Raw genomic sequence first — 27,743 nt, forward strand, 5'->3', positions numbered from 1 at the left:
TAAAGAGCCCATAAAATCACATCAGACACAAAAGCATCTTATTTTTCAAGTATGTAAACCTTTTAATAATGCTATGACATAACAGGACAGTTATATCCCATTCAGCCTCTCACAATTACATGTTACAGGACGGATGTCCCTTTCAATCTTTAAAGTTTAACTAAGCTAATGGACTATGCCATAATGAAAGTGTTTTCTGCACAGGACACAAACACACTTCAGTTTGAATATAGACACTAGACTAGTAACACAGATACGTGTAAAGATGCTTATAATTCCAGTGAGTTGCATGTGTGTGACTTAGAAAGGCAACATGAAGTGTTAATAAGTGGTATGATGTAAAAGCATGAACCATAATCAGTGGACTAATTTTAGGGTCTAGTGGTGGTCTGTTGTGAATGTTTGAGTTCTGTAGAAAGCCGGCTGAGCGACTGTCAGCTTCTTGTGGAGGACTCTGCTTTATGCATTTTGAATGTTTCTATCTTCAGCTACATGTACCAGCTTCAAACAAAATATCAGCATGAGATTTTCTATCAGAGCTACTTGATGGCGAAGAAGGTCTGCACGTGGCTCGCTGAGCACGATCACGATGCTGCTACGCCAGGCCTAGAAGCCGTGGTGACAAATGGTGGTATGGCAGCTGCCCTCGTCGAGTTGTTCACTCGGAAACAGGTGGGTTCGCCCTGTGCTGTCAGATACCAGACTCATTCTAGTATAAATATCTGTTTGTATTTTATGATTCCTTATCAGCTTCATAGGATACAGAGTGGAATGTTAAATTTGCATAATGCTCATTGCCATTCAGTTCAGAATCCTTTGTCTTCCTGTCTGCTGTCAAAAGGCATCTAAAGTAATCGCATTTCTTATTTTGTGTGGCTGTGAAACTAGATATTTTTCATTCAGTTCTTCTAATTCTGTTTATTTATTTCATTTCTCCTTTCAATATTTCCTGCTTATTATTTCTTGTTTCATTGTGTATGTTTTGTTGTTGTGATTTTCATTGTTGATTACTTCAGCTCTAAAAGGTTTATTTCTTCCCATCCTTTGTGTAGCATTATTTTATTATTTTCTCATCTTTTATTTATTTATTACAATTGTTATATTTTCCTTTGTTCTTTTATTTCATGCTGCTGATGTTAAGATGTTTTTTCTAACTTTATTCCACATATTGTATTTCCTGTTTCCATGTGTCTAGTCCTCCCCCTCCTCCCCACTCCCATTGATGCAGCCAGGGCTCAGCCTTGCCCAACCTGCTCCTGTATCTACCTAAACTTTCCCACACTTTGCATACTATTGCCATGATGATGGAGGCAGTAGGCTGCTCTGAAACATTGGTCAGAATCCACCAGACTGCATGGCACAATATCCTAGAATACAAATAAATAAAAAATAGATTCCCACACTTTAACATCCATCCATTGAACCAGTGACACTGTGCTTCTCTTGTTTTGAGCACCGTATTTACTTGCACTAAGATAATTTATAATACAAGCCGCACATAAGAATATGAGACACAGACACTTGTGGGTGTACAAATGCAAAGGACATGTGAATAATAGACAAACGCCCTGGCACAAGAACTGTGATTTGGAAATGTATGCATAAGTACCGAATTTAGTTGCTGGATTTTGAAGGGTGCTTTTAAGATGTTCTGCATGGTTTAAAAATTATATTTGAAAAGTAGACACAAACAGCAGTTCAGATTAAAACCAATAGTTTCAGTTAGTGCCACCTTTATTGCTGTATGTGCTACAGAGTGAGACACAGAAACTCCTAGATATTACAGATTTGTCTTGTGTTTATTTTGATTTACACAGAAAATTCTATGATGGTTTTAGTTTGATCAGCACATGCTAGAAATTTTTAGAGGGCATACCTGTTCACTGCTAGTTTTTTCAGGGTACGTACTTTTAGCGTGGTACATGTATTATAAGTTACCTGCTTCAGGAAGCTTAGAAAATTAATGTATCTAAAAGAAAATTACCACAACTGGTGAGATCAAGGGAAGGAAGATTTTAGGCATGGAGGATGGAGGAGACTGGTTGAGGCTTTTCATAAAGTGACTCTCCTAGTGGAAACATCGTTTGGTAACAGTGATGTTCTTGTCAGCAGTACTTGTTTTATAATAACTTTGTCTTTCTTGCAGATGACTTTTGAGATAGAAATTCCAGAGCAAGTCATCATTCTAGATCCCAGAGTGTCAGAAAAGGATGAAACGTACGCAAGAATTGTTCAGGTATTTGTTGTTTGTTGACCTTGATGGTTCTCAAAAGGCTTGTGGCAATGGTTGATTGTTAACATCACACCGTTGTCCATTGTCTGAGGTAAATTTGGTTGTCGTGGAGTTTCAGGAGTTTGCTCCGCCTCCTTGTTCAAGCGATTGGTCATTATTCTGCTGACACACAGTGGGGCCGTGTCCTTACACTTTTCTGGGGACTGATAAAAATGGTGTAAATTAAAGGAAACAAAATCATAAGCTTATTACTTGCATTCACCTCATCTCTTTATTGGAATGCACAGCAAATAATGTAGATTTATTGAGTTTACTGAGTCAGTCTCTTTTTCTGGCACTATGACCAGTATCAGCTCAACCTTGACAGTTGGTATGACTGGTTGAATAGTATACAGTGAAACCTCTATCCATCGTTCCCGGAACTATCGTTTTCCCGGATGCATCGTCCGTTTTGTTCGGTCCCGAATACATCCCATATAAAATAATGTTACATTTTCCCGCTTCTATCGTTCCTCGAACTATCGTTTTATCGCATCGATTGTTCAAAAATCTTAGTCCCGGCCAACAATTTTCCCGCAATGATCGTTTCTGAGAAATTAAAATGCTGGGTTTTGAGATAAATTAATACCGAAAGACGCACAATGTTTTTGGAATACGCAGTAGCGGTAACCTGTTATATCGCCCAACCAGCACATTCTTTTGGAATGAGGGTCAGCGGTGCAGGGGTGATAGTTGGAGTGAATGGCGGTGCTCATTGTCAGAAATTTTATGATTTTAATTAGGGTGCACTCATATTTCGTTCCAGCGATGCCAGATGGCATGTGCAGTGTGAATTTCTTCACAAATGCTTTTATTATAAGTACAAAGGAAAGGCTGGCAGCACTTTTTATTCTTCTGGTTCATCTTGTTTCCAGCAGTTCAGGGTCTTCTACAGCTACGTTTCGTTGAGTTCGGCAGTAATAGTATTTCCATTCTTCCTGTTATTGTCCGCAAAGGGGGTTGGAGTGGTGAGGAAGAGGAAGACGACGAATGCGAGCCCGAAGCTTTGCCGAGTTTTGCCGAAGCACACGCTGCATTGGCGAAAGTGAAGTCGTTCTTTTATGCGCTTAATATTAGTGAACGTGACGAGGAAAACATTTTGAACGTGGAAAGTGCTCTGTTTGGTCTAAAACGTAAAGTTTTGACAAACCAGTTGTCCATTAAAGACGTTTTTGGTAAAAAGAAGTAACTTTGAAAGAGAAACATTGTTTTTTTAAAATTTTTAATGCTTTCCCGCATCTATCGTTTTCCCGCATTCATCGTTTTTATTTCCCACCCCCGCCGAAAACGATGCATCGAGGTTTCACTGTATCAGTTGATAAGGAATCATCACTGAAATTTATTTATCTGTAGCTTGTTTAATAATTGTGTAAGGTGACGAGAGAGATGGTAATGGAAGCATCGTGTCATGTTTCAAGATACTGCAATTACGTTTCTTTATTATGAAAAGTCTTCTTTGAGAAAACCAATCCAATTATTTTCAACATACAAGACAACTGACTACATAATCGCAACATTAATATTTTCTCACATACAACATCTATGACTCTGAATTTGAAATATGTTGGTTGAAGTCCACGTACATGTTTCAGAATATAGAATACCCCAAAATCTTGGACTTGAACTGAATAGAAGTTAAAGCTTGTTTTAATATATATATTGTGTATAAGTGTTTATATATTTTATTTCTTCTTTAGTTATAAATGTTATTGTACTTAAGATTATTTTTGTTTTGTTATTTCCATTGTGACGTACGGCTTTCAGAGATACTGTGACATTCTGCGGACATACAAAACTGGAAAAGAGCTTGCCACATCATCGCTTCTCTTCAAGAAACCGTACTTGGATCTGATGGAAGCAGAAGATGTGCTGTCCAAGGAAGGACACTTGCCATCAGCAGCAAGAGATATGAACGCTGATCCAGAGGACGGCGACCCGGACGATGATGAGCTGGATGCAGTGGAAGATCTGGAGGAACATCCAAGTAATGTAAACCAGCAGACTGCCATTGCACGAGCAGCAACAAGAATAGCCCTCTACATGATGCGGGAAGAACTTGGAGAATCTGACAGATTAGGAGTGAAACAACATGCTCATGATTTTTTTGTTGTCAACTCATGCAAAGTGTATTGTAAGGTGAAGGTTTCTGCTTCCAGTGACACAAATATGAATGGCATTTCAGAAGTAGAGAACACTGCATCTACTGAAAGTGTGGACAATCAAGGTCACTTAAAAATGGATGTAATTCAGAGGAAAGTAAGCTCTGACAAGTGGTGTGAAGGGATTCAAAGTGGAGCTGTTTTAAGCGGAGAAGCATGCTGCAGTAAACAGCAAGCAGATGTGGCAGGTAGAAACCAAGGTGATATCAGTTCTCCAAGCAGTCAGTCCGTCGAGAAAGAAACAGTAGATGTTATGGGTACAGATGAAACTAATCGGGACAAATGGGGAACGGTACAAAACAGTGAAGCCGATCAAGGTGGAAAGCATGTCTCAGATCAGAGCCATGCTTCTGCAACTGAAATTAAACGCACTGGCAGTCATGCTTCAGCCTCACAGGGGCTTGATGCCTTGATGCCGATAACACGCAAAGAGGCGATGAAGGTGTTGGAAGAAATCAACCGGTGAGTGTACCTTTTTACAATAAGCAAAGTAAATTTTTACTGTATTTGCCCTAATGTAATGCAGTTTATAGATTATGGGTTATGATTCCATGTGGGTGGTTAGCAGTGTTTTTGGGGAACCTGCTGCCTTCATATTTGTTGTTTCCTATTAGCCTGGACATGGCTGCATTTCCTCTCATTTGTCAGTCCACAACCTAAATTTATCCGTTGTTGTACTTGAGTTGTCGTAAGAATTGAGATAGAAGTCATTTTGAAACAAATCATTTTGGAGAATGTGCTGATGGTGAGGTAGGGACTGTTGGATAATGAGGAGGTACACAGTTTGTGATTTTCACTTAATATTTGCTCGGAAGATTGCTTAGGGAAGGTTCGCATTGGCTGCACATGTGGCTCACATGACAGAAATAAAAAAGTATACAATGTTTTGGTTTGAAAATCTCATGGGAAGAGAAAACTTGTGAATTAAAATGGACATAACAGAGAATGGTTTTGAAAATCCGAAATGTGTTAAACTGGTTTAGAATAACTTTTGATGGCAGCTTATGAGGGCATGGTGATCAACACTTGGGTTCCATAAAGTCAGAGAATATTTCGATCAACTGAATGTCCTGTGTTTTGTGTAATTGACTTACAAGACATTGTTCCACAGCAATTTGTTGGTGTCAGATGAACACATAACAGAGAAGGATGTCAAAGAGTTGTTCTTTTCGTCTGGGGCAACAGATTTAGACTGGGAGAAAGCTAAAGCTGTATTGACCTTTGTTATGGAGAGGAAAGAGATTGGAGCTACTATGAAGGAGTTAAGGGTGAGGTTGCATAATTATCATTACTGTGTGTTTTTTAACATAGTTTGGTCTGTGTGTTTGTTGTTTGCTACTGCAGCCTGTCATTTGACTTTGATTTTTATTATTTTTTTAAAATTATGTTTAAACTTGTATTTATAAATAAAGTGCCTGGGTGTATGTCGTTAGGCTAGTAAGAACACAGTTTGTAGTTAACTTTTTGCGCATCTGTATTACATTTATTAGATGCAGCCTCAAACTTCCCCACTGCAACAATTAGCAATAACTGATTTGTATTAATAAGTTAATTAATATGTCATTGTTGTATTATTCCTTTTTTTAAAATGCACTAATTTTTGCAATAGATTTTTTAACTTAATTTTTGTTTAAATCAGATAGACTCTATTTAATCTGCCCCCAGATTGGAGTCTATTGTGTCTTCATACACAGCTTTAAATAATGATTATAGTGAAATCCCCATTTTAGGTTTGCCTGGGGAACAAGCATTTTGTACCTTAAATTGAGAAAAACCTTAAATGGGGTTTACTTCAAAATGAAACAGAATACTAAACTAGTGGAGAAACAGTGAGGAATTATACAGGCAGTGGCGTGACGGAATCTGTGTGGCTAGTAGTGGCACAGCAGTGTGCACACTGCTGTGTTTGATGCCAGTGAAGTTTTTGTGTGCAGTTCAGAGATAGAAAAGGAAAACTAGTAGAAGGACAAATATTTCCAGTGATACTATTTTAGTGTTTTCTGTTGTAGTAAACGGATAATTAATTGACTGCAATTGTCTTTGTAATTGCAACAGTATTAGTGCACAATAAATCCATGTTGAGCGAACCCACAATATGATCTGGGATTACATCACACTGTCTTATAAAATAATAAAATTAGACTAAAAATACAATTATATGAAATATAAATAATGATATTTTTCTTGCAGAAGAATTCTCCAGAGCCTGAATCTCAAATGTCATTGGCTAAGGCCCCTTGCATTATGAACCAAGTCCTGTTCATTGTACCATTCATGCGTGACAGTATCTTAAATAATTTGTCTTAAGCGATGTGTTGGGTGGAAGTGGGTTGAGTTATAATATGTCCCTTGCAGCACAGATGTAAGGAATTTCTATGTCATCAACAATGTTTATGCAGAAATGAAAGTATCTACATTTTCTGTTCCAGAAAAATTTCTGTAAGCCCAAATCTTTGATGTCATTGGCTGAGGTCCTGGCATTATTGACCAAGTCCCAGGCATTGTATCGTTCAGGTGTGACAACTGTGCATTACATATATCACATGTTCATGAAACCATGGCTGGTCCATTCGTACAAACTGTTGCGACTGGAACGTGAGAAACAGCCGGTCGCCCCACAGCTTGCCATGATGAAGATGGCTGCTCAGGACAGCCAGGATTGTCCTGAGAAGCAGTCTGAGAAGACGCATGAGAGGATACGCACTTGGAGACGTCGAAAATTGTTCGCGGCCGCTCGGGAAGTTGAACGAGCTGTGCAGACCCTGCATTTAAGGTAACGGAGGAGGAGTGTATAAAATGAATAAGATGTATGTCTGTGTGTTTGCCTGTCTACATTTTGCATCTTCAAAACTACTTTTGTGTTCTTATGATGACATTCGGTGTGAGTCGTTCATTGAATTTAATTTAAGATTATATTGGTCCATTATGATTTAACTTGGCATGAAACTGAAAATTAACTTTGATTTTCTAAAAAAAAAATTGTACATGGAATATTTCAGTAAGACCTATGAGTTTTATTTTAAGCAGTTACTGATGTTGTGGGAACTAAACAGATTACAAGGAAAAATCATTTCTGACTTCAGTTCTGTTGGGTTTTGTTTAATATTAGCAAACTGTTATTATTTGTTTGAGAGGCAGATGGGTCTGTTTCAAAGTGACAGCAAGCTCAAGAGTCTCACAAAGAAAGTGAACTGTTAAATAACTGTCCATTATTTGCTCCAACTCACCATATTTTTTAAATATGCTGAACTAGTTTCGCTGCGAATATTTGATCCAGGTGGGGTATGAGCTGTAAGCTGGACTATGCTTCTTCACACACAGATACAGGAATAGCAACTGAAGACAGCAAATATTTATACTGGGGACCCCAAAATTTAAAATGTCCATCAAATTTAGACTTTTATTTATTTTATAAATTTCTTTCGGTTGTAATGCTTCCTGCATCCTGTGTATGAGAAGTAAACAAATAATAAAGGCTATTATGACTGTGGGCCAAACTAAACTTTTGTAGGCTGCAGCTTATCCACTCCATCCTTTGTTTGAAGATTGTGTTTGCAGTGAATGACCACATACATGTGGAACTGCAGAGAATACATTGGAAAATACGTGTACTGGAGAGTGTAGCACATGTTTATGCTGTTCGCCTTTTAAATGTTTTTTCTCTCTGAAGTGCAGTGGACTAAAGAGTTCTCATGTTCTGGATATTTATTACTTTCTGTTGTGTTATCATTATTCACAAATCTAGCAAATTTATCTCTGCCTGATCTATTACCATTTTCTATAACCCTGTTATTGTCTGTATTCTATTGACCATCAGTCTGTATTTTAACAGATCCTTAAGTGTTCCATTTATGTCTTAAGACATGTGTAATTTGTCCAGGCCATCTTTTCATTTTTATTGGCTTTATTTTATTCATCACTGCATGTAATAAGTCCTTTTCCTTTATAATCTTCCTTCTGATCCATCACAGATTTTTCCCATGTCCTTCTTCTCTCAAGTTTAGCTGCTTAATCTAATCTTTTTTATTTTTATTTTTATCATTAGTTCTGTCATTGAACCATTCCTTCTGGGCATTATTTTTGCTCCTCAGCTTTTGTTATTCTGTTTGTCCGCTGTGGTGTCTCCTTGTTCCTCCTCCAATTTTTTCAGCCACGTACTACCTCCGTTGTTTCTATAAAAAGCATTTTGTCCATCCTATTCTTCTTTTGGTAATTTTGTCTTCAATAACTCCTTGAATTCTTCTTTATTGTCATGATCTTTTGCCTTCCATGTTTTAATTTTTCCATTTTTGTTTAAAACTGGCTGTCTATGCATTAGCCTTCTGACACCTGCAGTCAGGATTCTCCTGATGAATTCTGTTAAGTTTACATAATTTATTGTAACTGTATGTGGACTATTACATGCTTATATTTGTGATTAATGTGTTACTCCGCTGACTTTAGTGGATCGGAGAAGATACATGTGGCGATCAGACCGTGGGTTCGAGTTGATGGATCTCTCAACAGGCGGGTCCTTGATCGCATGCTGGGGTCAGTTCTAGGTCGTTCCATGTACACACCTGGAATCTCAATCAAAGGCATAGCAGAGCACTTCAGTCCAGCACTGCAGCCCTACCAAGTGAGGGAACTAATTGAGGTAACAGTTGCAAGATTACAAAGATTTATATACAAGCGGAATCAAGAGTGGATTATATGGATTGACTAAGTCAAGCATTAGCACTATGTGAATTGACCAACTAAGTAATACCAATGAATTGCATGCAGTCACAAAGATGACCAATAGTGTTTTACTGTGACATGAAAATATTTACCTGAAAGAATGGAGTTGTGATACTGAGAAAGGTTTGTGCACTTGTGCAGAAGTTGGAAGATTCTAAACACATTATTTTTAATCTACAGGGAGACTTTAATATGATGACTAGTTTAAAAGTGTGAAAAATAGTTAAATTATAGGAGATGTCTGTAAGTGTAACAGTAGATTTTCCTGACATTCAGTTCACTGTCCATTACTAGAACAACATGTTTTCGTTCAATGTAGCCATCATCAGGTTCAGTTACTTGCTATTATGTCATTGCGTTGATGATCATTTTTCCTCCGCCCAATGTAAAGAAATAATGATGAAATTGTATAGTAGAAAAGTGATTGTGTGTACTGGTGAATGGTACATCCAGTACAGTGCATCCTCCTGCTATGTTACACTCTTCTGCCGTGTCTCATTTACCAGCGAGTGGTAGCCTTTCTTCATTTTGAGTGCCACTAATTAATCCTGCTACTAGTATCACTCTAAAAAATTCTAACAGTGGTGAATTACATTCATTATTGCTGTATTTCTGGACTTGATCCAGCTCCACATATGATCATATTAACAAACTATTTCAATAATGCAAGTTATAAGGTGATCGTTTTTACAAACGTATTTCTTGGTTGAAGGTTTTCTGCACAAAGGATCAGTTTCTATAGCCCTGGTATAAAGATCACAGAATTACATTTCTTCCATTCCAGTCTCTCAACTTAGTGTTCAATTCCAGTGCCTCCAGCTGACATGTTTACCTCAGGATTTTATTTTATTTTATTTATTATGTGAGAACCTTGTAACATCTCATTTAAATTAATTGTTTTGTCTCTTGTTTTGAGAAACTTTGTTACTTATATGATTCTCCTCCGAGTGAAGTCAGGTGATTTCAAAGAACCAGGTATGAACTTATACTGAAGACGGAAGAAAGACGTAATTTTGTTGAAAAACCTTGTGGAAGGCAGAGGAGGGGATGGAAGCAAAATGTTTAAATTTTGTCTTAGTGTCGTACAGTAGGTTGTGAGGATGTTAACTAGATGCAACTGACTTACTGTCAGTTCAGTGGCAGGCTTTGGTATATAGTCATGTTGAATTTTCAGTCCTTTCACAAGACAGATACTTAAGCAATTACTTGTAAGTCATGGTCTTTGCTCAGAACAAAAAAAATATTTATAGATATATAGTAACAGTTTCATTTAACCTTGCATCTAATAAGCTTTGCAGTCAATCTTGTAATTTAAGTTTCCTTTAATGCCTTATAATCATAATCACCACCGCCATCACCATCATCATGAGATGTTTGTTAACTTTTGCTTTGCAGAGGTCTTCATTCGCTCCACACCCTTTCCTTTTGTTTTTGTCCTCCAACTGTTCCTGGTCTCTCTGTGTCAGTCTTAGGCATCCTGTTGTTTTTCTTTCACATGAAGTAGCCTCGTCATTTTGCCTTCATCCTCTCTTGCCTCATTCATTATTCTCAGTCTCGTAGCTGTGTCATAGATCCAAACCCAAGCACAACTCTTTCAGATCCCCTTCAAAACTAAGCAGCCTTCAGAAACTGAAAAAAATAAAACTAATTGAAAGTGGTTATAATGTTTTCACATACATGGACCTCTGTTAGACTGAGGTGTTCATTCAGAAAGCCATATTCCATTTCAGTTTCAGACTGACAATTGTAAGTCCAACAGTTCTGAAATACAGCAAATTGGATCTGTTACAGTAACATGCATTATAGGTACAAGTTACAATGCATTTCATTTTTATCCTACTCTTTAAAATATTTTCATGCTTTTGGCTCTTGCCATCTGGTGGTCAGTAAATGTTTGATGGACTTCATTTAAACTTTGCAGTTGAACCTTTATGAAAATGTATCAGTAAATGTTGAATTTTGACTATATCACACAGTATTGAAAATCTGTTTTCCTTCCTTATAGGTTCTGCAAATGCTGGGATGTGTGAAGCTGTCAGTGGTGAAGAAATCGTGTAGGACGACACTTTTCTCAAAACCATCTACTGTGAATTTAAGTAAGTGCAAAATGGTTAACATAACTGAGATTTGTACAGATGAAACTTACACACTCCTGCAGCCACAGAAATGTCTCATTTGTTGAATTACTGACACAGACAAATTTTTGTATCATTATTCTAAATACGCAGATTAGTGGTGGAAAGTATAATCTTTTCCTAGCAGAGATGTCTGAGTGGTCTTATAGGCTGTATTGTCTACATCTTGACAGGGAAGGTTTGCTTGAAATGAGTTAGGTTGGATGAAGTTCTTCTTCTTCTATGGCTCTCCGGTCCATATTCGGTCCATGGCCTCCTCAATTCTCCTTTTCCATTCAGTCCTTCTGTTAGGTCTGTCTGTCCGAGGTTGAGGTTTCGAAACATCTTCCTTTTTACGTTGCAAGGTTGTTAGCCTTGCGACCAACCCCCAACCTGGAGGACCAGGGTACCTGTCTTAGTCTGACCTCTCCCCCTCGACCAATCTGGCTGGGGAGGCTTCCGCCAGCATAGCTCTTGGGATCACCACCACCACGACAAGGTGCAGTTACCATTAAGTGGGGAGGTTGGATGAAGTTAGCATATGAAAATGGCAGTCTTCTGGGTTGTGTGTAAGAAATCAATGTTTTAATGGCATATGAACTTTTAGGTAGATAACATTTCGGAGAAACATAGTCTATCTTCAGGGCCAAAAGTGTAGATACCTACAAGTCCATGTGCCATTGTCACTGCCATGAGAATCCTTTCTATGATATTTACAATTGCAAGCTGCCACGGTGGTCTAGCGGTCAGAACACTGGGCTTGTAATCCTGGGGTCCCGGGTTCGATTCCCAGCGGTGCCCGGATTTATAACTTGTGTTGGGCAAGGCCGTGGTCCGTCACGGAGTTTTGCTCCGGGGTTTCTCCGTGGCATCCCACCAACTACTCCATTCTCATGTTCATCATCATTGCGGGTGCAATGTGAACTCGCCACCATTGGGCGCACCTTGGGCAATGCCACTCGGCGGAAAAGTAGTTCACTACGTAGCAAGACTTCACAGCCAATGACGTAAGTCAAGAGCCACTGCATTAAAAAAATATTTACAATAGCAAGGAATAAAAATTCCTGGTTCGATTAGGATTTGATCATGACCATCTTTGCACGAACCCATGATAACCCAAGATCTAAATTGCTTTTTCTTATTGTGGGTTTATAAATTTGCATTGCCTAAACATGATATTAAAAATTATATTTAAAGGACTGGAAGCTGCATAAGTAAGTAGGCTTTGTGTGTTCTGCCCTCAACTTCTTGTTTTATTTGTTGACAGGTCCTGCAGATGGGACAGAAGATGAAGCAAAAATCATTCTGGAGCCACAACCAGATGCTGTTTTAAGGCTGGGTCAGTTTATTGGTGACAAAGTGTATCAGCGTGACTTTCTGAGTTCATAATAAATAATAGTGTGTTATAAATTTATTGTATGATTGTTATAATTGTATTTTAACATTCAGAAGATCCTCATTAATTTTCTAAGGTAATGTATCGTGGAAACAGATGTGTGATCAATGTAAATAGTTCACGTAAACAAATTTTGTGAAATTTATTTTTGTGGCATTTGTTCCAAGTTTTTCAGATCAAGTGGAAGGTACATGATCTTAAAATAGTGTAGCGAGAAACAGCACTGAAAGTTTGAAATAGAATAATATGCACAATGCTATGCCATTAATGTTGTTTATAAATATAAGTAATTCACTTGTATGATATTTCATGTGCTTGAGTCTGTAAGTCATACTTTGATGTTATTGACAGTGAAAGGTGGAGGCATTGTTTATTTGAAGTAAAGAGCAATCATGAGCAAGTTCAGTGGCTGGGAGATTGTTCAAGATGGCATTTGTAGGTGCTAGTATTGAGAGGTCTGTGTCTCATATCTTGGCCATGTTGTCTTTAGATTCCTTTTCATGCATTCTTTGCAGGCAGTGCACTGATATGGATGCATATAGGGCTGGTCATGTCTGCCTGTCCATCTATGTGTGTCTGATTTAACTCAACCTTGGGATTGACTGGGATGAATCTGGTTTGGATGTTGTGGAGATTGAAAAATATTTAGAGCACTGAATCTGTAAAATTACTTGGAAAGCAGATTAATGGAATCTTAGCAGTTTTTCTGAGTTCTCTGCACAAAGTGCATGAAATGAACAAAAATTGGGCTGATCGTTTCTGCCCGCATGGTTCAAATTGAGAATCACTGGGCAGATTTTGATAAAGTTTTGTGGAGTTAGTATTCTTTGTTCGGGAAATATGATACTGGAACAAAAAAGCATTCCATTTTTTTCTGTTAGGAATCGTAGAGGGGGCGTTCCCTGTGTCCAATAATGAAGGAGGGGTTATGCTGCCTCTCTTGTCTGTGGCAATATTAATTTATACATTATGGACATTAAAAAGACAGCAGATCATGTTATTATTGGTCTTGCGGATTGTATGTAGATAACCAACGTTTCGTGGTAACGAAGGCACATACGGCGATTAAAATCAAAGTCTTCATAAGAGTTCTTTCGTTCACCGTTAGATGGCGGTGAACTCTATTTTGTGTCGTGAACATTGTAGTCTGTGGATGAAATGATTTCGACTTCCGTGTGCGTGACGTTCATTTCAGTTCCAATAATTTATCGATACTTGAGCGGAACGAGTAGCCGCCAGCCAAGAACTCGACTACTGTGAATGCGCCAGTTACAGTTAGTGCAATGCAGGCAGTGCGATTAGAAGGGGGTTATGTAAGGAACCAGAAATTTTACGTTACATCATGCGACGTGTTGAACGTTCAGTTTGACATTTCGACAGTCTGAGACAGGATGTCAATGAAGGTGAGTTACACACATTTAAAAAGAAATCCAAAATTGTATGTTATTGTTATTTGTCTAAACTGCATAGCAAAATATTCGTCGGCAAAAGTGGCAGCTGTCAACACAAGACTTCCATAAATGTGCAAACAACTGCGGAAAAAGATTTATGGTGTGTTACAACAATTTTTGATTGTTCGAAATATGTCGCGTTGTCTTGCTCTAGAAGAAATGTTGGACGGCCTGGGAAGAGGTGGAAAGATCAGTTTTATGGAGGCGGAACGGACCAGTTGGCCCAGACCATGAAGTTATTGATGATGATGTTTCGCTGCAAGCGGGTTGCTGTTACTCCATCTTGAATTAATTTCCTGTTGTGAGATTTCGTGTTCTCATGGCAGGAAGAATGAAGGTGACAGCCTTCTGCGATACTGAGCCGTGTGACCAACGTTTCAGAGGTGCATGATGCCTCCATCAAGGCCGACTTATCGCATCTGTGAAACGTCGGTAAACTTCTACGAGAGTACGTGGCGCAGAAGATTGTCTATATTAATTTTCAATTACCTGTATTATATTTCAGCCGCAGTCGGCGGTTTACACTTCCAGATAAAACAAACAGTCATTGTGTATTATGATCAGATATTTGCGCTGTCATCATGTAAAAGACGTTTACAATGCAGGTATAGAAAAACAGAGGTCAACGTATGCCATAAATTCTGTTTTATTGATATGACAGTGCTATGTACCGTACTATTTTTTAAATTTAAATTAAATTTATAGTGTGTAAAATTATTTGTTTGAATTGCAAATGGTACTTGTTTTCATGCTCCTCGTGAATCCAAGTAAATCAAACCAAAAGATGCAATGGAAAGTATAAAGAAACTTCACGGACGAAACGCCTTCAGTTTTCTCACACGGAAAAGGTTAAGACGAGTTTATTTACATTTCCAACGGCTGCGCAGAGTTGGACAACCAGGAAGTGGTAAGAGTGAGCCCGGGTAGAACTCACAAAGCCTGATTTCTTGTTGCACAGATCATATATAGTTTGTGTAATATTTAAATAAGGCAGTTCATTTTAGTACATGGAGCTGTAAATATATTACATATTGCCTATCTTATGAAGAACTCATTGCTTGAATAAGTGTAGATGCTGTGTACCTCAAAAAATTGTCACCATGTTGACTTACGAACTAATGCATCATGAGTAATTTATACTAGGAATGTTTATGAGAGATCTCCGTAACAAATTTAACGTCCTGGCACTAGAGCTTCGTTCGTTATTGCCATGCGGATTTGCATTCTAAAAAAAGCCATAATGTATTGTAAATAAATAAAAGTGGTGCGCGTGAAAGTTACACTTGGCGCTAGAACCATTAACCATTGTGCTTTACCGTTCTTCTGATCCGCGGTTGGCCCCTTGCCTGCAGCGGAGCTTATTAACCAGCTTCGCGGGATATTGTGTCCTAGGAACTCCTGCGTAGAGTTGACACGTCGAATTCTCTCCGGCTTCTTCTCATTTAAGACACGACAAGGTCGTCCACAAGGCCGTCATCCTCTTGGTAGCTGTTATCGGCGTTTTGCCATTGGAGGGAACTCAGATATCGTAATTCCTAATTTCCTACAATCAGAAGTACCAACGTGATGGACGCTGGAACTTAGGATGTGTGTGGATGATCGTGTGTGATGGTTTCACAGACGACGCAACAATTAAGAAATCAGAACAGCTGACAAATTTATATCGCGAAACTTTGTCGTACTCCAGACCCTGCATAGCATAACTTGTAGCAAAGTTGTTGTGTTGAAATTTTTTTTATTTCGTTTCATAAGTATTTAACGAAATATGAAACGCTTTTGTAAACTGATCCTTGCACAGGAAGAAAATTAGGTCAAACGTAAAACGCGGTTTCTTCGTCCTGCTCAATCACAACAGCCGGGAATATTATTTTAAAGGTTATTTATTCCTGTTGTCGAATATTTCTTTCTGAACAGCATGCTTCAGAACATCTGCGGAATAATATGCAGCACGGTCGCGGGCCGTGCCTCACGTTTTTATTCGCGAGGACCGAGAACCTAAAGGTACAATTTGGCTGCACGCGACAGAGACAAGCGACCGAGGCAGGCGACAGAGACGGGAGACGGACACATCGCAGCTTGTCGCCACACACTTCTGAGGTGACGACCGAGACATGCGGCAAAGTGTTTGTTTTCTTTGTTTTGTTGAGACATACGTGCACATATTCTGTGGAAAATGAGTACAAAAATGCTTCTAAGAAGGTTACTCGAAGAAGAAGAAGAAGAAGAAGAAGAAGAAGATGTGTTGCTGTGTTATTTGTTGCGAAAGAAACAAAGAAAACCTATGAGTTCAATATTCAAAACCAGACGTGAAGAAGGATCTTTCTGTCTGTTAATAAAGAATCATTTATCATTTTCTGATACTAATTCTACCAATTGCTCATCTTGGTCACCAGTAAATTTAATTTCCGCCATTATTTTACTCAACAACACACGTGCTGCCCGAGCCCGTCGCGAGACACTACTGGTCCGAGAGCGGTCTCCTGTGCTTTGTCTCTGTCTCGCGCTCGTAATTGTACTTCATACGATTGTACAGAGAGCAGACAGGAAGCGACCAGTCTCGGTCTCGTAACTCTGTCGCCTGCCTCGGTCGCTTGTCTCGTGCTCGTAATTGTACTTCATACGATTGTACAGAGAGCAGACACTAAGCGACCAGTCTCGGTCTCGTAACTCTGTCGCCTGCCTCGGTCGCTTGTCTCTGTCGCGTGCAGCCAAATTGTACCTTTAAGGTTACGCTTCAGTGCTGCAGCCTGGTGTATAGACAGCGTTGTTAGACGGTGCGCAGACTGGCACTCTGTTCAATGCGGGTTACTTTGCGCACTTGTCTTACAGATGTCCTTGGATGATTGAACTATCTTCCCCTGAGGCGATTTGTTTTGTCCGATGTCAACTTGTCAAACAGAAACCGGTATTATTACGTACGTGTGCGGACTGAATGACTGGACTTCAATCCCCGGCAGGAGCAAGGATATTTTTGCAACGGTGGAGTACCATGGAGTTTGAAGTTCAGCGGAAGGAAGACATGGAGACTGTCAGTGAAGAAACCGTGCGTTCGAGTGCCGTACGTCCGTCGATGAAGACCGAGGGAATGCGTGTTTACTTTCCCACACACAAAATGTAATAACAGAAACGAAAGCAAGTAGCCTGCTGATTTAGGTTTCTATTGTGGATTACCATGCTTCGAAACTATCGGGTTACCGCTGTTTTAATTCCATCGAATGGTATGTAGCGTCTCTGGTTAAGCAATCTTAGAATTAATTAAAGGAGCTGATAGGTCGAACAGTTCGTTTCATTTTTCCGCGCTCCAAATGCCGGATCGTTAGGGCTCAGCAACGACGCACGTCTCCAAAAATACATTTCGTTACGTCACAAGAATGACGTCGCAGCTCGTGGGATGTTCGATGCTCTGACACTCACTCAATAGGAGCACAGGACGGGCCACTCCGTCGCTTCTGATTGCGAGCCGACCGGAACCACACACTCGCCCCAGCGTCCGTCACCTTGAACACAACGACTAAACTAAGGTTCAAATATAAATCCTTGAAACGCTTATGTAGGCGTTCTTTACTGTCGGTTCCAGTTGTGTGAAATTCCTTTTCGTGTTGGCCTCCGCGGCCAAAAAGTAGGGCTGCAGGTAACACCGAATGTTTTAAAAATTATTAACTTGAACAAAATTATACTTTCGGTTTGTTATGAGTAGGGTATGTATTATTTAATTTTAATATGAAGTAGAAAGTTTTATTTTACATAAAATAAAGGTTTTCTCATAACTTATTTAATCTACTAAACTTACGTTTCTTACGATAATTTCCGTGTGTCTGAATGCGTCGTTTAAGCAGCAAGTGAGTACATTTGAAAACAAATTATTTCTGAGCCCGAATAATATGAAATTAATGCATCATGTATTCTTATGACTTGGTTACATGTGTGTATCCCCTTTGATTATAATTTTGTTTTCATTGAAGAACTCGCAATCTGGTCGAAAACACTTCTTTGTCTCAGTGCGAATTGTCCGTCCAGAAAAGCCATTCCTCTTTGTTTCACTGACGTCATCTTTTTCTGGAAAAGAAAATTTTTATGTTTTACGACGTCTGTGCACAAATTTCACTCTGAAGGCCTTGCCTTACTTTTCTTATACTTTTTTCCTTCAAAAAACGGGACTTGGGTTGTCTTCGTTGCAGACTGAATCAGTACAAAATCGCGTATTAAAATGTCCTGTGTTTCGCTTGTTCCAAGTGCCTTGCTGTGTTTCGTTAACTGATCGGGAATTTCAGTGACATTTAGCACCAGGGATTGAACGGGAAATGCAAGTAGACCGAAAATACGTGTAACATATTGACCAGTCGAGCGACTTTCATCTTCATGCGATTCTTTTGCAGAAGGAGACGCCGTCCGACGTGCAGCTTCACCTGGCGGCTATCCAGGGTGACGTACAGCTCTTGGGGCGCGTTCTGGACAGCGGCAAGGTGCACGTCGACAGCAGGGACAAGGTACGTATCGCTGTGCCAGGCGCGTCGCGTCGTACGTGCGAGTAGGATCAGAAAATGCCTTGCTATTTTCCAGTAGCCGATGAGCCTGTGTTGGCTCAAGCCCTCTGATGTCTGAATTAAACTCGTTCATGTGCGTCACTGATCGCGAAGGTCGTAGTCCACACAACATCAGTTAAATTCTGGTCTGTGTCAAGGTCGCAGATCACACAACAGAAGAACGGTCTAATTCCCTATTACGACGTAGAAATGTCTATTATAGTAAGGGCACGTGAACTGTGCTAGGTGCATTCGGTGGAAATGAACAAATGAAGGCAAAGGAAAAAGAATTAATTGTGGCTGAGCGCCACCTAATGAGTAAGTTTAGGAGGAATGGAGGTTGTAGCTACGCTTGGTGTGTGTTTTTACTCAGGATGGCACGACGCCCCTCATCCTCGCAGCTGCCAGTGGCCATGTGGACTGTGTGGTGGAACTGCTGGATCAGGGGGCTGACCCCAAGGCCAGGAGAGTAGTGAGTACCATAAAGGACCTGACTTATGAATTGTCGGGTGGAATGTGACCATTCTTTTCTGCTGACCCCAAAGGTGTCCATTCTGCTGCAAGGATTTAGAGGACCTCTACAACAGAAGCAGAGCTAAGACTTGTTTTGGCCTGAGCATCAAGTCACTTGTGGATACATGCAAATTTATAAAATAATTTAAGTTCTGTTGGAAAGCTTTTTAAGTCGATGCAATTCAATATTCGGTGAAAATTTAAATATTGCACTGTATGTATGGTGACAATGTACAGTGACCATGGATTAAGTAAAGAGTCCATTGATCTGAAACTGTTTCAGAGAGTTATCATGTGCAAGATTTATCTCAGGGAGGTTATACATTTAATTATAAGAGGATGAAAGAAAATGTAATTGTGCATTTAGGTTGACAGTCTGTCTGCACAACTATTCTTGATTATAGTTTCAATGCTTTTTAAGAATCCACCAGATGTTTCGACCTTAGTTTGTCATCTTCACTCGGTTCTCTTTACGTGTTGGAAATTAATCGGTTTGACTACACATTTTCTGTTGTTGACTTCGTCATGTATTGGACTGGGTCTTAGGAAGCTTATGTGTTTAGTAAAGTGGATTCTGTAGGTGTGGTTACCAGTGTTAAAGTTGTAGTTGTATATAATGTTGGATGTTCTAAAACTAATATTGATTCCTTTGTTTTTTTAAGAGGTTTGTGATTTTTCTGATCTGCTGTCCCATATAAGTAAATGTAGCTCATTTTTAGGCCTGTATGTTACCATCCTACGTATCCCCCCCCCCCCTTTCAACCACCTAGCTCTTCCCCTCAACATCAACCAACCTCTTCAGTTAAGCCAAGTTTTCCACCGGTAACTACGCCCACATAGTCTGCTCTTCTAAAAGAGGCAAGCTGTTTAAGACATACTCCATCACCTGGCGAAGTCAACAACAGAACAAATTAGCAGTAAAATCTAATAATTTTGAACACTTAAAGAGAACCACCTGAAGATGACCAGTGAAGGTAGAAGCATGCAGTGGATTCTAAGTAAACATTGAAACTATAATCAAGAATCGTTGTGTAGACAAATTGTCAATCTGACGTTCAATACGCAATACGATGCATCCCCGAAACCTCGTGATTATGTCACTGCAAGATTTCTGTCGCCAATACATGAATAATAAAGATAATAAAGTGCACGAGGAACCTTAATGTTCCGAAATAGAACTTTTCAAAGAATTATCAATTGCCCTTTGGAGTTAGTGCAAATTGTGAGACTACTGCTTTAGACATTGGGGTTCGATGCAGCTGCCTGAAGGCGTTTTGTTGTGCTCAGACAGGTACCACTGCACTGTTCTTTGCCGCTCAGGGTGGCTTCCTTGACATTGTTCAAATCCTGCTGGACAGAGGTGCGCCTGTGGATTCATCAAGTATGGTGAGTGCAGACGTAAAACCTAACCTTAATTTGAAATTCTGAAACTTGCTACTCATCTCCATGCAGTATAGAACATTGTATTTACCTTCGTAGGCTCTGTGATCCTCTCGCATTGTGCTTAAGCACAGGGGTTATTTTTCTTTTTTACTTTTTATAACAGCCATGTCACCTTCCAAGCTCTTTTCAGTACTATATAACGTTTGCAGCTGAGACAGTGTTATTAAATTAATTCAGAATCAAAGTCCCTTTTATGCCTTACAAGTGGCTAGTTTCTTGGAGATTCCTACAGAATTATGTATGCACTTTTTTAAATTTATTCCAGTCTTTCCCTCAACCACTTACATTAAACTAACCCTATGAAATAATTCTATGATTTTATGCTAATATATTCAGTCCCCACTTAATTTTATGTGTGCCCAAGTACTTCCGTCAGCACTCGGTTTTCATATCACTTCAAGAGGTTTATCTGTGCGCAGGATGGCGGAACTCCGCTGTTTGTGGCCTGCCAGTGTGGTCACATGGACGTGGTCAAGGAGCTTGTCGCTCGAGGAGCGAAAGTCAACAGTCACATGAAGGTACATGTTTCCAGCCCTTGCGCTGTTTGTGCAGATAATTATCTGGATCATCTGCCAAGAACGTATATGAACAGGTCCCAGTCCGAGAAAAGGATGGAAGGATCCTGTTCATAATATGTCGCCAACCTCCTGTAAAGGAGACGGTGTAATAAAGAAGAAGTCAGAATTTGGATATCAGTGCAATGTTTTGTTCCTTCACATACACTGTACTTATTTGAGGTAAAAAGTAGTTTGTAAGATCCTAGAGTTCTTTGTTTCTGCTGCAGAATACTCCTCAACAGAAAACTGTCCTATACATAAGACTTGAAAGGGCTAAAATGAAATAAATTTGGTTGAGTGTGTAAACACATCAGTATGTGGGGTTATTTTCCCCTGTCAAACAGCCACAAATGTGTGTTGATCTTCCAAAAGTAAAAATTAATTCCACATTTGACAGTCAAAAAATAATTTGATACTAACTAACTAACTAGATGGCTTACCGAACCCGAAGGTTCATCACCGAATTAACCAAAGCCCTCCACCGGACCCTGTCCTGGGCCAACAAAATGCAGTTTCCTTCAACTCCTATCTCCCATACATCCCGCCTGAGATTATCCTCCCATCTACATCTAGGTCTCCCAAGCGGTCTCTTCCCCTCAGGCTTACCAAATAGTGGACCCAACCAACTAGATGGCTTACCGAACCCGAATGTTCATCACCAAATTAACCAAAGCCCTCCACCGGACCCTGTCCTGGGCCAACAAAATCCAGTCTCCTTCAACTCCTATCTCCCATACATCCCGCCTGACATTATCCTCCCATCTACGTCTATGTCTCCCCAGTGGTTCTTCCCCTCAGGCTTCCCAACCAATATCCGGTGCACACCTCTTGTCCCATCCATGCGCGCTACATGCACCGCCCATCTCATTCTTCTCGACTTAATCACCCTGACAGTACTGGGGGAGGAGTACAGATTTTTAAGCTCGTCATTATGCAGTTTTCTCCACACCCCATCATCTTCCCTTTCAGGCCCAAATATCCTTCTCAACACCTGATTCTCAAACACCTGCAATCTGTGTTCCTCCCTCTGAGTGAGAGACCATGTTTCGCACCCATACAAAACAACAGGCAAGATTATTGTTTTGTATACTTTAATTTTCAGGTTCTTAGAAATCAGACGGGAAGACAAAAAATAATTTGATACTGCCTATCAAAATATAACTTGACTAATAGAGGCGCAGTTAAAACCTAGTCATAGTCTGCGTAAATGTAAGTGTAGGAAGGGCCATAGACTGCATGGTCATAAGGTAACTTTTTTACTGCTCTCATCTAATTACTTAGCAGACATTGACTTTTAAAAGTCAGGCTGTTTTTGAAGCATGTCACTGGTTGGTGTACAGTAGACGTGGCACTCATTGCATCATGTAAAATGGCTTTGTGATCACCATGTTGGGTTCTAATCCATAAAAACAATTTTAGTGTACTCTAGAATGATGACCGTATCTTCGGTCCATGGCCTCCTCAATTCTCCTCTTCCATTCGGTCCTCTGTTAGTTCTGTCTGTCCGAGGCTTTGATTGAGGTTTCAATTTTGAGATTTGTAATTTCATAAAACCCACATGTTAGGTTGGAATTCAAAATGAAAGTAGCTGTTAGAGAAGGTGCTACAAGACGATGCTGCTGTGATGATAAGAATGCTGTGTGTGTGCAAACAGGATCGTGCCACCCCATTGTTCATTGCATCGCAGAATGGCCATTTCAAAATACTTTTGTTGCTGCTGGCCCACGGAGCAGTTCCAGACTCAAGGCGCACGGATGGTGCCACTCCACTGTGGATTGCAGCGCAGATGGGACATGATCATGTGGTGAGGCAACTGCTCAAGGTTGGCGCTAGTGTTGATGCTTATCGCCATGTAAGTTTTTTGTAATTAAAATTTAAGTTTTTGGTGCAGATGTTGAATGGCCCGCCAGATGCCAGTGCGATGATCTGACGGTGACAAACTATTGAACTAACAACAACGTGTTGTCGTGTCTCGTTAACCGCTGGCCATGAATCGGTCTATTTAAGGGCAGGACGAGAATATGTAAGAACCTCTAGCGTGTAAGACTTGAGGTTCTCACAGCGGTGAATATGAAGATTTCTGTCTTCTGGGTTATTGCGCTGTGTAGTCTGGTCGATGTTAACCAACGTTTCAGAGGTCATACTGCCTCCGTCATCAGGGCGGCAGTATGACCTCTGAAACGTTGGTTAACATCGACCAGACTACACAGCGCAATAACCCAGAAGACAGAAATCTTCAACCTCTAGCGTCCTTGCTCTTTAAGAACATCGTTTTTAAGTTTCACTTTTGGATTTCAATAACATGACTTTGTTACCTTATATTTTAATATAATTAAATGAACAGAGCATACATTGACATTTTGATATGAGGTGGAATGCAGAGAAGCGTTTAGCAGAATTTAAATCCGTAAATGATCCGTCACCATCTTCAACAGCCTGTATCTCTGTTTTTGTCCGGGACCATTAAGGAGAAGATGGTGGCCAGTCCGTACACTTAAAAATAGTAATTTGTTTTATTTCCACAGAATTAGAAATATGATGTGTTAAAGAAAGTTGTTTCTTTAGTCTTTTATATCTTTGGCGTTATTCTCACATTTGTGTGTTATGATAATGAAGTCACTCCAAAGAAAATATGCAAATTTCAATCTACTGATTTAGTTTAATTTGGTGATGCTGTTCAGAAGTTAATTTTCATACCAATTGAAGGATCTTGAAATGACTTTTCAAAAGTTGTGTTTATTCTTAATCTGGGCTTTTCGTGAAACAAACTGTACTGGAATAATGAAAGTGCTTCTTTATTACAACAGTCTTAGGAATGTGTGTTTGTGTGTTTTTCCATTGAAGAATCTTCTATTAATCTGTACAGTACCAGGTTTTAAAATCCCTTTATCCCTTTTTGGCCTAACATAAATCCCAGTTGCACTATGCAGTGCATGTTATTTGATAAAACATATCTTTCATGAGAACCCACTTACAGCAATGAAATAAATTAGACATAGTTCAGGAGAATTTATGTCACCACTGGAAACCATTGCTCGAGCAATTACTCTGCAAGATTTCTTTCATCGTGAAGGAATATCACTGTATTTATATTTTCAGCTATCATTGGATTCTTATTTTGAAACATATTTTGATATTATTAATGTGTTTACCTTAAAATCTGAATGCATCGTGTAAACGTTTCTCTTCCCTCACAAGCAACTGGAGATATCTTTGTTCCTGCCATACATGCTCACAAAGATAGGTTAGACCAATTTTTCTCCCCCATACTGCCGTCTACCATTTGAGGGTAAGTTTCTCTTGGTCCAGTTTCCGACACATAGAAACCCACAGTGAAGCAACACTGGCGTTGGTTTGTGTTCCATGTGCTTTTGCTCCAGATGGGACAACTGGGATAATTTTGGATTTGGATTTTATTTCCTCTCATTGTATTCCCCTTCCATTTACGTCCCTGTCTTCTGCTGCAAGGAAAAGTTGAACACTTTCTCTGATGCGTAGATTTGTAGGGCTATAACTCGGATAGGAAGCATTTATGGACCAATGTCTATATGACCTTCATTCATCCTTAGAATTAATGGAACAGGCTCCCAAAGTTTGGCCATATATTTCAGGACCATTCTGTATTTGCCTCCTCATGTCTCTTATTTGAAATATTTTAAATGTTTATACCTACATTAGAAACAGAGCTTTGCTCTCACATGTGGATATCTGCATGTGCTTTGCAGGATGGTGCCACAGCACTGTTCAAAGCCTCACACAAAGGACACTCCAGTGTTGTAGAAGAATTACTGAAGTACAAGCCATCTCTTGGACTTCTGCCTGTAAGTAGCAAAATAAACGTTGCTGAGGTTACGTGCACACAAAACATGTATATTAATAAGATATAACATCGGTGCTGTAGATTTGTATTCAGGAGGCATATGGTTTCAATTTCAGTTGGACTGTCGGCTGTCCTATTGTTTTCATAATTTTCCTCAGTCTCTACAGGTGAAGATTGGGTATACACCTTCGCATAGGACATAATAATCTTTTTCCAAATCTTTACCAGTTATCATACATGATAATCGTTTTCTCATCTCATTTGGCATTATGTAGCTTGTCATTAAAGTATTCATTAGTTATTCATTTCTTCTTCTTCTTCTTCTTTGAACTACAGTTCAAAGTTGAACCTTGGCCTCTTCAATCTTTCACCCGAGGCTTAGCTTGAAGTTTCGAAACAAATCTTTGTTTTACGGAGTGAGGTTGTCAGCCTCACGTCCAACCCTCAACAATCCTGAGGGAGTGATGTTTTTCTGTCGGGGTTGTCTCCCTTAGCTGGCCGGTCCCAACTTGGACATGCACACATCAGACTTTGTAGGAATGAATGGCATTTCCTGAGTTTTTAATGGTACATACCTGCCAGCAGGATATGTACCCTTGAGACAACATACTACCCCTTTGGCTATTCATTTAATGACCTTAATTCTTTGCTTATTTCTAGACTATGTAAACTTCTTGAGTTAGAGGGGGAACAGTTTAATTGCCACCTGCCCTTCTGTCGAGTACTGAATTGCACACGGACTGCATGAGGTCCATAATCCTGACTTCATGTGGTCCTGTTGCAAACAAGTTTTAATTCTGTGATAAACCGCCTGTAACTGAACCCTTACGATCACCAGAGATGTTTGTTGTAAGAAGACAAAAGCACTAAAATGTCACTTACTTTGTATCAGAATGGGGAAAGTGCTCTGCATGCAGCGGCCCTGTTTGGCCATGTTCCGATAGTGAAACGGCTGATATCTGCTGGAGCAGACCTGATGCTAAGAAATCAAGATGGAGTCACGCCGATGCAAGTTGCCCAAGAAGCCAAGCAGTATGCAGTTGTTGAGTACCTGTCCAGCTTATTGGTGGAACGAGTTAATGGGACACCCCATAAACCATCGTAGTTGGGTCTGACGTTGTGCTAAAGGTGGTGGGAATTCTTAAGTTAACAACATTCAGAATGCAAAATGCCAATATGAAGTCAGTAATGACCATTCATAGAATCGGTGTATGTTGTACTGACAAAGCTGCCACACTTCATATGGGAAAAACTGAATTACCAAACCACAGAATCAGAGACATTAGCATGTACGATGAGGCAATTAATTAGTGTCCAGTGAAATTAAGTTGGTCACAGTGGTCGCACCGTCTGAGGCGTGGGCCTCGTGCTCTTGGACACTGGGACTGTGGGTTCAAATCACACTCAAGGCACGGATGTTTGTCAGTGTCTTTCTGTGTTGTGATGTCCTGTGTGCAGGTAAAGGCCTTGTGACAGGCCGATCGCTTGTCCAAGGAGTCCTACCAAATGTCTAACTCAGTGGTCCCCAACGCGGTGCCCCCGGGCACCATGGCTCCCGCCAAGGCTTTTTTTGGGTGCCCGCATTGCTACGGAAAGAGGTTATACTGAATAATGAAGGCTGTTCAACCATGAACATCATAAAATCAAAGCACAGATCTCGACTTACTGACACCAATCTTGATGATTGTATGTGAGTAGCAACATCATCCTACACTCCCAAATTTGAAAAACTGGCCGATCAAATGCAGCGCCAAACATCACACTAACTTCCCACATGAGTAATAATTATTGTACTTTTGAAAGTATGTATTTTTGATTGCATGGTTTCTTGTATCATTAAATGTAGTGTTGTTTTGTGTATTATTTGGTGTCCATATCTTATTTGTCCAGAGAAAGGAAAATTTGGCTTTGTTAATTGGTTGGTGCCCGCCACGATCTCATAAACTCTCAAATGTGCCCATAGGCACAAAAAGGTTGGGAACCACTGGTCTAACTGATTACTGAAACCTTTTAAAAATAGAGGCCTTATGCCTCACATAGGAGTGAAAAGGGGAAAAAGAAGAAATTAATTAAAGTTGGAATGAGAGAATGGACTAATGCAATGTGAACACAACACAGCATGAGAAGGGAATTTTGCTTACCAAGTAATGTCATGGATAAACACCAGTTCTTCAAAGTGATGCAGGAGGAGTCTGGCAGTCTTTGTGTGTTGGTTAATTTGGAAAAGTCAGTGAGTCATGTTAGTTTGAAAGAAATATAAAGTTATTTAATAAATAAAGGGTTTCCATGATAAAATTCACACTAATTTCAATGTGAAGTTGAAATGATGCTTGATTTAAAAATGAAATATGTTACAAAAACAGAAACTGTTTTGAGTGCCTGACTTCAGTGCACTACAGTTTTCTCATGAAGTGTATATATAGTAGGTGGACCAGGGACATTACAAGAACTCTTTGGGCCACCGGCATACTTGGAATAGTGTTTTGTGTACTTGCCATTTAATATAATATGCAAATGCAATATCAGAAAATGAATCTCATTTAAAATACTGTTACAATGTACTATGATGGATATATTTTGAAATACAAATATAGATAATTTATTAATAAAGTGATCATTATTTATGTACATATTATGATAATACCATTGCTTTTAACAGAGTATGGATTTATAAATATTAAGGACAGCAGTGAGGAAACAAAATGCAAAATATACAGTTTATAAAACTGAGGTTAGGTCAAATCTCATGGGGCCACATCGTTGGAGATTACAAAGG

At 39.6% G+C, this 27,743-nt stretch overlaps 2 protein-coding genes across 9 annotated transcripts in view; both read left to right on the forward strand.

The window, feature by feature from the left end:
• LOC110839559 (general transcription factor 3C polypeptide 1) overlaps positions 1-12,965 on the forward strand; it is a 42,829-nt gene extending 29,864 nt beyond the window's left edge. For all 5 annotated transcript variants that reach the window (XM_087340223.1, XM_087340251.1, XM_087340234.1 and 2 more), the window contains exons 26-33: positions 489-672; positions 2,147-2,236; positions 4,037-4,893; positions 5,543-5,699; positions 6,861-7,204; positions 8,875-9,067; positions 11,156-11,246; positions 12,532-12,965. In XM_087340223.1, coding sequence (XP_087196349.1) covers positions 489-672; positions 2,147-2,236; positions 4,037-4,893; positions 5,543-5,699; positions 6,861-7,204; positions 8,875-9,067; positions 11,156-11,246; positions 12,532-12,653 — 2,038 coding nt within the window. In that variant the 3' untranslated portion in view covers positions 12,654-12,965. The remainder of the gene's footprint in view (positions 1-488; positions 673-2,146; positions 2,237-4,036; positions 4,894-5,542; positions 5,700-6,860; positions 7,205-8,874; positions 9,068-11,155; positions 11,247-12,531) is intronic.
• A 900-nt stretch (positions 12,966-13,865) lies between these two features.
• LOC147874892 (uncharacterized) lies at positions 13,866-27,577 on the forward strand. Of its 4 annotated transcripts, XM_087340285.1 has the most exons (9): positions 13,866-14,063; positions 16,941-17,329; positions 18,488-18,598; positions 19,008-19,106; positions 20,435-20,533; positions 21,010-21,108; positions 22,802-22,999; positions 24,873-24,968; positions 25,860-27,577. In XM_087340285.1, the coding sequence occupies exons 2-9, from the start codon at positions 17,327-17,329 to the stop codon at positions 26,070-26,072; spliced, it is 918 nt and encodes a 305-aa protein (XP_087196411.1). In that variant the 5' UTR covers positions 13,866-14,063; positions 16,941-17,326; the 3' UTR covers positions 26,073-27,577. The 4 variants fall into 4 exon arrangements, with proteins under 4 accessions (XP_087196411.1, XP_087196406.1, XP_087196419.1 ...); XM_087340280.1 differs by lacking the exon at positions 16,941-17,329 and having other exon boundaries at positions 13,867-14,063; XM_087340293.1 differs by lacking the exon at positions 16,941-17,329 and having other exon boundaries at positions 13,867-14,063; positions 22,802-22,969.
• The last annotated feature ends 166 nt before the right edge of the window (positions 27,578-27,743 follow it).

Source organism: Zootermopsis nevadensis, unplaced genomic scaffold, assembly GCF_977971745.1.
Source record: "Zootermopsis nevadensis isolate Lab colony 2312 unplaced genomic scaffold, Znev_1.0 Znev_ptg000003l, whole genome shotgun sequence".
Classification (NCBI taxonomy): Eukaryota; Metazoa; Arthropoda; class Insecta; order Blattodea; family Termopsidae; genus Zootermopsis; species Zootermopsis nevadensis.